The following is a 12,708-nucleotide window of genomic DNA, read 5'->3' as shown; positions in this document are numbered from 1 at the left end:
AGTCCCTCAAGGCATCGGAGCAGGTGAAGGGAGGAAAGTAAACTTACCCCCTGTGGCTTGGGATATCCACTTGTCCAGATGTGGACCAAAAAGCATATCACCAGTGAACTGCAGACCTTAAGCCACCCGCTTGGATACAGCATCCACCTGCCAAGAGGGCAGCCAGAAAGCTCTACGAGCTGCAATAGCCAAAGTGGATATACGTGCACTGATCTGGCTGATAACCTAATAGGCTTTGCCCAGGTAAACAGCAGATTCACATATGTGTTCCGCTAGAACTTGCAGCTGTACTCTTGAATTACCGGAGTCCAGACCAGTTATCAACTGGCGGGCTGTAACTTACGAGACTCTGCCAACTATGGCCACGGAGGAGTAACAGGGGAATCTACTACTGTACACACATCATATATTGTTGTTCCAGTAGGATTTAGCAGTGTAAGTTTGTTATGGCATTCAGCGCAAACAACAGCAAAACTTTGGTGGTTGCTTTGCCTGTCATGTAGAGACACAAAACCCATTCACACAAAAGAATAAAATATATAGTCTGAGACCAGAAGGTTAATGGAAGACAGAGGGGGAGAATCACACCACTCCCTTCCCTAATTAATGGATTCCTTACAAGCACCAGCCAGTTAGAGCAACCCAGTGTACTCACAGCCTTTGAAAGGATCCTGGGTAGAAGGGATATCAGAAGGGGCCCAAAGAATCACTGTAGCCTTGCAGTCTCTGTAAAATGGCTCCTGCCTGGGAGGAGAGATACAGGGAGAATGTGTTACAGCCTACCCTAGTCGTGCAATGAGAGCCCCGCGCTTATTAAGCTCCGTCCCCATCCATCCCGGCGACATGACACTCTCTCTCATAAAATATATATATATATATATATATATATATATATATATATATATAATAATATAAAATTGTTTCTTATATTTAAGCTCCGCTGCAGTTCTCTGAAGCGGTATCACGGGCACATGCTAGCTACCACTGCTTCCATGAAGCAGCTATGAATACTAGCTGGTGTCGGGAGGTGGACGTGAGACGGGGGCGCGCGCATGCCTCACTTGTTATTGTGTCGGATGGGAGCGGTCAGCAGTTCTTAGGAGGAGCCCTGTGCACTCCCTGTGTAAACACAAACTGTCCAGCTTACAGTATTGGCCTGTTTAGGCTCATCACATCCATGCTTGAAGCATGTTTGCTACATGGACAGCAGAGAGGAGAGCAGCACAGTCACTCATGCGTCGGCGGAGGGGAGCTGTCAGAGGCTTTTAAGTGAAGCCCTGTGCATTCCCGCCTGACGTGAGTCGGGAGGCCAGGGACCCGGCCCACAACCTTTACATAGGTGGCGAAGGGTCCCTAATCTAGGCAGAGAGCCTACGTTAAATATTTAAATGAACGAAAATAAAAAAATAAGGCAAAATACTGGAGCTATGGCCAGAGTGAACCAGCTCCAACTTGGCACATTTTTCTAAACTGGTGGCTGGTGGAGAATAGAGGGGGAGGAGCTTCACACTTATTTAAAGTGCCAGCTCCAGCTATACACACACACCTCTATAGCCCAGTGTACTACATTCCAGTGTTCCCTAGTGGATGAAAGAGAAAATCAATTCTGGATTCTAACAACAAATATTCTGCTTGTGAACAGACCACAAACTACTTCATAGATCTACAACTTTCTCACTAAACTGGGTTTTATTAATAAACATAACATTTCTATTGGTTTGTAATTTTATTTACAGTAGGAACCCGTATTTTGGAATGGGCCCACACCTACTTACATCTGCTGGGCGTTGGCTGATTTGTTTATTGTGACTCACTGCAAGTGAATGAGAGTCAGTACTGTCCCTCTTCTCATCATTATGGATCATCTTTTATAGGAAAACAGATACTACAACCCCCACCGCATTAAAGGAAAATAGATACTGCAAACCCCCTCCCCACTCAGATGTCCTCTAGACAGTGCGGAAACAATCCACAGAATAGTAAGGGGTTGAGGACCTGTCCTATCAGCAGAATACACTACTCCCAATTACTGTTACCACAGCAAGTTCAATAAATCAGAAATATGTTGTTCAGTTAACCTAGAGGATATTTAATCAGAGAAACCCACTTGAAATTCAACTTAACCATACTCAAGAAAATGTTCTTTCTAAACAAATAAGAATTATAGCCAAGAAAGTTATAGACAGAACACTTTAATTGCATGCAATTAAAGTAAAAAAAATAAACATCTCAAATTGAGATGATATTGAAAACAACTTCTGCCTGTTTTGAATTTGGTCTTAGAATGGGACATAAAAAGACAGTCTATATGCAACATAAATCGTTTTATCTAAATTGAATGACGTCAGCGGGATAATATTCTAAGGGGCCAACTCAACTGCCAGCGCTGTAAACCCGCGGCTAGAGGATTTCTGCTCACACCCTAGTGAGGTGCAAGCACAAATCCGACAACTAGTGCCTCAGGGCAGCATTGCGCGCGGCATTTAAGTTTAGCTCGACTAAGCCTTGGGCATTCAATTGGGATGAGTATCTGAGTTGGGCACAAATAAGACAAGGGAATTTGTCAACTAAAGATACGGTATTGGTTGTCAGAATAAAACAATAAGTGTACTATTATTTTATTCTGACACCCAATACTGTATGTTTAATTGACAAATCAATTCCCTTTTAGAAGAAAAATACACCTCATCACTAACATTCAAAGGTCTTATTTTCGCCCAACTCAAATACTCACTCTAATTAAATGCATATTTAACTAGATGGCCAGGAAAGGACCATAAGTACCAGCGGCAGCACTAGATCTATATAATTCTCACAATACATAACGATCGTGCATGGGAACGCAGCGCACCACATTATAGCATTCAAGCCCCGAACATTAATCACGGTTACCTGCATCTCCCAACTTAAATTCCAGAAACTACATCGCTGCACTGGGAATTGAATTGCCCCCTAATATTTATCAACCGTCCCAACTAAGAACGGATTGCAAAAAAACAATTAGAAAGTTATACATGCTGATATTAAGCACCCAATGTGAAATTTGCAAAGGTATAGTTCCATAAATATACATCTGACAATCACTATAGCAGGAATAATTTACGTTGGTGTTTACCCAAATTTATTCCTCAGGAAGCACTAACACCGCATGTTTTCCAGATCTCCTCACAGATTTACAAGTGAAATAATTAGCTCCACCTTTGGATCTTTTAAAAATGTATGGATGGTAAGTAATGCACATGGATGTGTGTGTGGGGAGGGGCAGAGGATATTGGAGAAGGTCTTATAAGGTAATAATGGTGGTTCTTCAAATAAGCTGTTTAACTGTTGTCTATAGCAGTCCCAGTCAAACATAAGTCTATCACCATTTGCTATGATTACAAGGCAAAGCTATAAAACAATCCAGTAGCAGGATAAAAAAACATCAGCCATAAATTCAATTATGTGGGAAGTGCAGCGGGCTTAGCACATATCGGGCACTAATGTTAGGTCCGGCATCACAAGTTTCCGATGCTGCCAGGGGGCAATATACCACTCTGGAACATCACACCGTGTCAATGTAAGGAATTGGATTCTGCCCTAAGAATGCTCTTTCCTTTCAAGAGACAAATCCATTAGATATAATGGTCATTAAAATTAGTCCTATGTTTGGAATGTTTACAAAGTGTTGTGCAACATTTTATAAACTGGCAAAAATATATGTTCATTTAAAATAGTTTTCAATTTTAATAAAAAATAAATGTTTTGGCTAACAGCTATGCTGGGCACACACTAGAAAATGTGTGTACCCAGCGACGGCAGATGCGACTGGACGATATATCACAGTGCAGGATCTCGTGTACGACCACCCGATATGTCGTTCCCGTGCCGCATCCAGAACCGTGGTGTCGCCCATCAGATTGGCCTGCACTGCAGTCTGATCTGAAGATGCGACGAACAAGTGCGGGAGCGCGCAATAGTGTATACACACTGGACGATTTGTCGTTGCGAAAAATGACAAATTGTCTAGTGTGTACCCAGCTTGAGATGTAATTCAAAGGCAAACTGCCTACTTCATCAAGATGTCCCCATTTTAGCAGGACCGTAATAAAGTAACCAGAGAGTACACATGGAACGATATAGCCGACGATCTGACGCACTGAAACGATAAAACAGCTATAACGTTCGGTGTATTATGCACAATATTGTGCATTGCGTGCTCCCGTGGTGTTATCCGTCACTTCGCCTGATCTTTCTGCATGTCAGCCCTCTGATCATACGTCACATCGGTTGGTACACATCGTACCTTGTGTACCCACCTTAACATTGTACGTTGCATGTGTAGTGTATGATAAAATGGATACATGAAAAGGTATCTTATGCTGGGCATACATAGCCAGATAAAATGCCCATCAGACCGACAGACATTTTATCTGGCAGCCTGTCAGCCCGCAGATATCGCGTGCATACACTGAGATGTCTCACAGTGTATTGGCCCCGATATCTGCGCTCCGCCCCTGGGGGAGGAGACATCTCCCCGTTCCTTCCATAGGAAGGCTGGGCATACACTGCCCGATGTGGCCGACATTTTAACTTGCAGATATCGCATTGGGCGGGCATGCTGGACGATCCGGCATGCCCGACTGATCGATATTTAATCCTCAGTCGACCGCACACACACACTACAATTATTGTGGCAATCCAAGGATATCAGCGGATCGGCCCGATAATTGTAGAGTGTATACCGAGCATTAGTGATGACTTTACAGCCCCTGCCGCGCTATAATTATATGCATCATGTGTGAACTGCATTTGAACTGTTGGTTGGTGTCGAAGGAACGGTGGGAAGGCTGGCACTTTGCGAGTATTGCTGCTAATTGAACTGCCCCATTACAGTTATGGGGCCCATAAATATTTATGCGACCAAAAAATTATCGGAATCAACAAATATGGGAATTTTAGCATGCAGAATATCCCCGATTCCACAGCGAATTGATGATCAGTGGCTTTGATTGTCGATTGCGGATTGGGGCGCTGATGTATGGCCCGTATTACAATGGAAGAACACTGCATGTTTCCAGCCAGAAAATAATTGTGAAGTGTCTCGTAGCGTAACTGGTTTCCGTGTGGCAGAGAACCAAGCTTTGCCTTCATTACAAAGGCTTCACTACACTGATTTTCTGTCTGGAAAACCACAGCATATAAACCAGTTATGTAATTTAGGCTATAACTGTTGCTCAGACAATACAATAGGAAATCAGATACAACGTCCCAGGAATCTGTAAAAAAAAAGGTTTTAGAAGGAAACTACCGCCTTATGGTGCCCATTACTATTTTTTGCTAAAAGTAAAAAACGCATGCTCCATCTAACTGTATCTAGACAAATCCCAACACTGTCTGTAACTTCTACAAAGTATAATAAACAGTAGTTAATCTTATGTGATAAACTGTAGAAGTTCCTAGAATAGTTTATTTTTTGTGGGGAGGGAGGGGGAGATAAATGAAAAATTTTTTAGCTACAAACAGCTTTGTATACGTATTTGTTAAAGGAAGAGGAGTAGGTAGGAAAGGGAAGGGTTCCAAACACCGGTAGCAAAGATTAAATGTCTTGAAGGCAATTATGATAAAGGTGCTCCCCGAGAGTAAGTTACCAGAGGAGAAGCGAAGAGCACTCATTTGGTGGGGTACAATATATTGAATGTAACCTTTATTGGATATGTAATAAGACAGAAATGCAAATACGATACAAAAACGTAAAGTACACATTATTAAATAACAGTATAGTTCTAGTGGTGGGGGTGGAGTGGTCACAATCACTTAACAGAAAAAGAAGAGATTATAGGGAAGAGGGGGGAGTGGTCAGACGAAATATAGGTTCTGTAGTAACGCGCGAATAAATGCGTAAGAACTATAAGCACAACACAACAGTACTAATAATCATAATGGGGGCGATTTAATTGTTTTCACCGCCTGCATTTCTGCTAGCGGCCTCCTGTGCGATAAGTCCGTGGTTTGGGCGCCCTAACCAGGATTTTATGAGCTTATATTCTTATTTCTGCATTCTCATCAGCAATCAATATGTAATGTAATATCCCCCGTTGGCCAAAACTTAATCAAAGTAATATACATACACTATGTGGTAGATTAAATTACTTGCCTATTATGGTAGGAAGATTCTGCTCGCAACTCCATAGGCTGCAAGCATAATCTGCCTTCTGCAGTTAATTTGCAGAAGCCACTGGGACCTGCCCCAATGCCTTCTGTGCATAACTGAATCTGCCCTTATTTATAATTCTTTTGTGAGTGTACAGATTGAAAAGTAGAGGAACCTGTAAAGTAGTGGGAGTAAGATGCGGTTGCCTGCTGTGTACAGTGAACAGGAGGTGAGCAAGAGTCCTCCTATACCTGCAAGTAAGAAAAGGCAAAAAGGGACCTGCTGTCAGGGCACTGTATACTAATGGTTGTCCCAATATAAGGGTGCAGGAGTTCCAACAGTAATATTGCCCAATGAGAGTACAGATGAGAGGTTAAGTATGGTGGTACCTGCTCCTGTGTGTGCTGCAGGATGTGGGTGTTGGAGAGGTCCCGTTCATGCACGATTAGAGGTGCGGTGTCAGAATGATCAAAAATTCATTAAATCCAGACAGCCTCTTTTATGCAGGAAACCCCAGTGGTCATTCCTCTGTATTTTCCTGCCTAATATAACAGGGTCACTGTTTTGGCTGGGTGCCTAATTATCACTTGGATGTCTCCCCACCCTGTCCAGCCATTACAGAAAATATTTTGAGTATTTCTGAACATCCCAGCGATTAACTCCTGGTGTATTCATACACAAGGTTGAGAATCCTTGTCTTAAGGCCCCACAGACGGGGCGATTTTTCACACGATATGGTCATTTTAGACTGATCGCAACGACCAATCGTGCAAAAAATGGCGTTTTCTAAACGATTGCGATTCCGATGCAGTCGTGTATTGGCATCGTAGATCAAATGGTTTTGCAGAAAGATTTTGACTGATCGAGTACGATGTGACATCTTAATACATCGGATCGTATGGTCATTTGTACAATTGTACCTCTTTCTAAACACAAATTGTACAGAACGTCAAAGGTAGAATTTTCAAGGAAAATCGTATGTACCATCGGATCGGATACAAATCGCCCCGTGTATGGGTGTCTTTAGAAGATGTGAAAACATCTCAACCTAATCAGAGATTCTCAGAATTGATACAGTAAATGAGATTCCATTTATAGTTCACAACACAAAAACAATCTAGAAGTTTTTGTGTTGCATAAAATGCCTTTCTACCCAAAGGCTAAAATGGCATTAACTTATTAACTCAACATAATGGTAAATTGGCTCAAAACTCAACATGCAGCATTATAACAAATGCATATAAACATAGTTCTAAAAGAATATACTTCGAAGCATACACAAAAGCAATTACAAAACAATCATTTTATAACGGCAATTACAGATTCAGGTCCACAGACTCCATTATTAAAACTAATTACGTAATTAAAAGCATCCTGCATCCATGTTGCAAATTGTAAAATGTGTTTTACTCAACTTGCAGTAAACCTTCTAAACCCAGGGTCTCTCACCCACAATCCTCAATCCTGTCAGATTATCTCCAAGCGCCGGCACTTACTATCCTGTGAACAGGACCGGGTCGCACTGACCCGGGTTACCCGTTCACACTGCACCGCGAGCCTGGATTGAACACGTGTTCAGCCCTGCTCGTTACCTGGGTTGAAATGTCGGGTCGACCCGGGTTATTTCAACTTGGCCCTTTCAAATTGCACAGTAACCCGGGTTGCTGCGCGTTCACGTGCAATAACCTGGGTTATTGCTGCATATGTGAAAGGGGTAATACTCACCTGTGCATGGTTAAAGAAATCCAAATTGAGGATTAAGGTTGAGAATCCCTGCTCTAAACCAAAAATGACTAATCTGGTAAATTGTTATGGTCTATGGGGGTCAATTGTTTTCTCGTGCGCGTAGCTTTCGTCTAAAGTGACGGGAGCTATTCAATTGTTTGCTCTACAAGAGCAGGGCTGGTCTGGCAAAGAATTGAATATTTTCTGTGTAAAGCGGTTTCCATCGTGCAAAATTCCAGTTAAGGTGCCAGAAAGCACTACTTGTGCATTATTTGATAACGGGAACCCCAAAACAACTGCATAGCTCCTGGTCACTTTAGACGGGTGCTGCGGTCGCAACAAATAGTTTAATTCCCCCCTATGAGTTGTAAAGCACAAGAGTGAGGAAATAGGGTCCTGTTCATGGGAGGATTTATAATATAGTGTAAAGAGGAAGGAATGTGGCTAAGGGGGAGGTGGGATTAGATGAGAAGGTTTACCAGTGTGAGTAGTATACTGTAGGTGGGAACCTAAAGTAAGGTTTAAAAAAAAAAAAAAAACAGTCAAAGATTTGATGACTGCGGGTAAGTCTGATCGGACATGGTAGGCTATTGCATTAGTGAGGAGTGGTACAGGAAAAGACTTTAAGGTGGGAGTGAGATGTTACCAGAGGCGTGGCACAGGTCATAGATAGATCTAAGAGGGTATGAGAGACTACTTCAGCTGGGATAGATGGGTGAAGGAATGCCATTATAGGAGGTTTTAATAGTTGAGACAGGAGAGGATGAGAGTATGGGTAAGAAGGTTTTTACATCTTAGGTAACAAAACGGATATATTTTTAGCAATATTTCTAAAGTGGAGGTGAAAGACAAGGGAGAGAGAATGTAAGTAAAGAGTAGAGAAGAAGGCAGAATCAATGGTGACCACAGGGCACAGAACTAGGGATGATGAGAAAATTGTGGCGTTATTAATAGTAAGAGACATCTGAGGGGAGGTGGTGACTCTGGGAAATGGAATAATGGCAAGCTCTCTTGTGGACATGTTCAGCTTTAGGTTGAGAAAAGAACATTGATGTGGCCCGTAGAGAGACCGAGAGATTGGAGGAGTTTGGTTGTTGAGGGAGCATATTGTAGGGTGCTATGATGAGATGTGTGCAGAGACTTCATCTGGAGTTTTAGTGGATAATTATTTGAGGGTGTTTTGAGGACTGTAGGGGTAGATGGGTAGAGTAAATAGGGTCTGGCATGAAAAGATTTTCTCAGTGTTCTCCCCAGGATCAATTTCACAAGTGCTCCACCTGGCTTTTATTTACATGTCAATCGGCACTATCCTCTTCCAGGGGTCTGACAGCCAAAATTGGAGTCGCGCTGCACTTTTGCTACTGTGGCAGGCACAATAACAGCGATCCCATCTTTAGGATGCAGGGCACAAATTGGACGGCATGAACATTGTAGAGATGATAGACGCAGTGTGAATACGTGCACTGTATATCCGTGTGCATTACTGGACACAATTATATCTATGACCGCCCAACATCTGCAAGCCAGATTACTCTCCCCCACCCGGCTACTTCTTATTGCCACCTGGCTGGTAACAGTTTTCTGAAAAGGTGCCAATTGCATCTTTGACACAGGATAAGTTATTAAAGTAGGAAGTGAATTGTCAATATTACATTTTATTGGCAACAGCAGTTAAGAGACGTCACATGAGTGACAAACAAAACTGTTTCACACGCGGGCGACAGCAGGTCCTTTCCCGTCACAAAACAAATAGCTGGTGTTCAGTAGTAACTTTTTGAGACTGGAAACATAGTAGTATGCTGGTACACAATGATAATGCACACTAATGACCGCACTGCTCCAATCCACAACACCACTAGTTGGCATAAATAAGTTAATCGCCTCAGGAGGCAACAAGGGGAAGGGCTGCCGCAAGCACTTACTGCAAAACAGCGGTTCCGATGCTTCTAGCACGAGATGTGCCGCAGGCTTCTATAACACGCTTTACAGTGAATTTTGTTTTTTCGCTGCTAGATGATTAGTCTAAAGGTGGGGACACACCTGACAGATATATCTGCAGATCATAGCCATTCATACACACTGAACGGCCATCATCTGCTTGTGCCCTGGGGTCCCGGCGGCAGGGGCCCCCTCCTCGCAGCTGCCGCTGTGTGTTCATGGGCGGTCTGCCAACCGCCCATACACACCTAGCGATGGACAGATATGTCTGCAGACATATCTGTACATCGGCTGTGCAGCACAACCAATACGATAGGTCAGTGAACGACTACGTTCAGCAACATATCGCAGGTACACATTGGCCAGCATGCAGCAGATACATTGGCCGATTAATTGATCGGCCAATGTATCTGTCAGTGTGTACCCGGCTTAATGCACGTGCAACTGATCTGAATGAGTGATATGCAAAGCATGTGAAAGGCCTGTATAAGCGGTAACACAATCTTTGATCACCACAAAGGAGTTGATTCAATTGTTTTTAGCACCACGATAATTAATGGGCGTCCACTGAAGCAATTCAATAGTTTTGGGCGCCCATTAATTATTGCACTCGTTACTCCCAATTAGACCGGGTTTAGCATTTTAAAATGGCTAAACCCATCCAGTCATGGTTAGCGTGCCCAACCCACGGACTCACATTTCTGCTCGCCACCTCAGGAGAGTGCAGGCATGAGTGTGTCCACCAGCGGCTACTCGCACCTGAACAGAGCAAAAATGTAATTGCTCAATCAAGCGCCCATTAGGAAAGTGTAGCAATAAAAACAATCATCATTGTCACTAGATCGAATAATAAAAACAGTCGTTTTGAACACAAAAGCCTCTACACAGCAAGGAGTAAGCACAGGAACACTTAATCTGATGTTAAATCAGTGGCATATCTATAATGGGTGCAGGACTTGCGGTGCATGCAAGCATTTTCTGTGAACCAAGACCCTGCATCGCACACTGCAAAAGAGTCTCTGCATTTACTGCGCAGGTGACATATTTCAGAAGACCCCCCAACTGCAGCTCCGCCAGCGGCAAGCAAACCTGGGGTCACAGCAACAATTGCACACAGGCCCCTAATTTGATAAAATACCCCGTGTTAAATGCCTGCAAAACCTTACAAAAAAAAAAAAAAAAAAAAGAGTTTACATTTTTGGGATTTTGTACATACAAATAAATAATACCTTAATCTGTTGTCTCCTTAACATAGCAAGCTCTCTCATATCTCGAAATGGTTGTAACAAGTATTGGTAGAGTTCAGTAGTGGCTTCTACAACAGTACTGTAAGCTTCGTCCTCCATCTGATACAGCTCCAGTAAGTCAGCCATGCTTTCAGTGGCTTTGTGTTTTTCCAGCAACTGCAATAAAATAAGACTTGTTTAATATATAAGAAAAAGCCATACATACTTTCATACTGTTCAGTGTGCTACAGTAAGAACATAAAAAAATAAAGAGTATGAAGCCTAACTGCAGACTGTCATATAGAAAGGTTTCTAATATTTTGACCACCTGCAAAATAAAATACATATCCTGCATGATTGATGCAAACACCACAGTTTATTCACATTATTCACTGGGATTTACAATTTAATTAAAAAATATAAGGTTTATAATCAAGTATGTAATGACATTAATTGTAGTTTTCTAAAAGTCATCTAAAAAACACTATGGGAATAGTTTAGAAAACTATTTTTTAACAGCATATTGCCCTTATAAATGATACTAAAATGTTAACAACTAAAGGTGTGGGAATGTACCATATATTATTGTGCCCAAAGCATGTCTACTACGGGAATTCATGTCACAGCTTAAAAGTGTCGTTTTTTAGGCTATTAAAACAAGTTAAGCTGCACATCCACTAGGCGACGGCGTTGCTGTTCCCTTGCAGTGCCTACACTGAGCGATTGATCGTTTAGTGTAGGCACATCAGTCATCTCTGAACATGGACAATCTGTCGTTAGCGGTAGATTGACCGGCATGTTCAGTAGATAATTGATGCCGGAAACGACCAGCGGAAGTGCGCATCGCTGGTCGTTTCCGACATAATAGTGCCCAATATGCGCATGATTACTGCGCGATTGCACGATTACAATGTCATAATCACTCAATAACATCACGGTGTGGATACGCGTCATTACTGTTAGGGGGCGATTAGAACAGGCAATGTATCTATCAGTGTGTACCCATCTTAAGGTTACCCTGCCCTCCCATATCACACTGTTAAACACAAGGGTATTGAAATGTATGATTGAGAAAAGTTAAGTCCCTGCTGATCCTTATCAATATGTACGCCTGGAGTATCCCATGCCAAACCTCAGCTGACCAGCAAGTCAACTGATAGGGTAAGCGACAGTCGGGAAAACAACATTTACAAGTTTTGATAGCATCCACTTACAGAAAGGAAAAAAAAAAAAAAAAAAAAAGGAGACCTTTATGCATAGTAACCACTTGGCCTTTGTCACCATTGTGATCTACCCCCAGCATTTTGGAACGCTTATCCTTTGTCAACGGCGTAAAAATTAAAATTTTAATGATAGTCTTCTCTCAATCCTTACTTTCTGAATAAGGAATTGGCTGAGCCGAAATACTCTGCACAACTCTTAATATTAAAATGCTCCAAACAGCTATGGTTTACTATAATATAGCACCCCCCTTATTTCAAACCTGATTATATATGAAAGTGCAGGAAATAAAGTCTTAATAGGCACTTTGAGTTAGGCAGACCTGGACAAATTATTGAAAAATTCACGACAAAGAAGTTTTGTAATATACAGTATACAGGCCTGCTAAATAAGGCAATGGGAAATCTAAGGGCTTTTCGGAACAATATACACTTTACACCTTCGCTGCTGAGGGTTTTCTCACCC

At 42.2% G+C, this 12,708-nt stretch overlaps 1 protein-coding gene across 1 annotated transcript in view; it reads right to left on the bottom strand.

Moving 5' to 3' along the window:
- The window catches only part of JMY (junction mediating and regulatory protein, p53 cofactor), an 87,261-nt gene that overhangs the window by 51,133 nt on the left and 23,420 nt on the right, over positions 1-12,708 (bottom strand). Inside the window, exon 2 of the mRNA XM_088443883.1 lies at positions 11,026-11,199. Coding sequence (XP_088300009.1) covers positions 11,026-11,199 — 174 coding nt within the window. The remainder of the gene's footprint in view (positions 1-11,025; positions 11,200-12,708) is intronic.

The sequence above is a fragment of the Taudactylus pleione genome, unplaced genomic scaffold, assembly GCF_031769625.1.
Source record: "Taudactylus pleione unplaced genomic scaffold, aTauple2 ptg000336l, whole genome shotgun sequence".
Classification (NCBI taxonomy): Eukaryota; Metazoa; Chordata; class Amphibia; order Anura; family Myobatrachidae; genus Taudactylus; species Taudactylus pleione.
The sequence above is the reverse complement of the archived record's forward strand: the minus strand, read 5'-3'. Positions and strand labels throughout refer to the sequence as shown.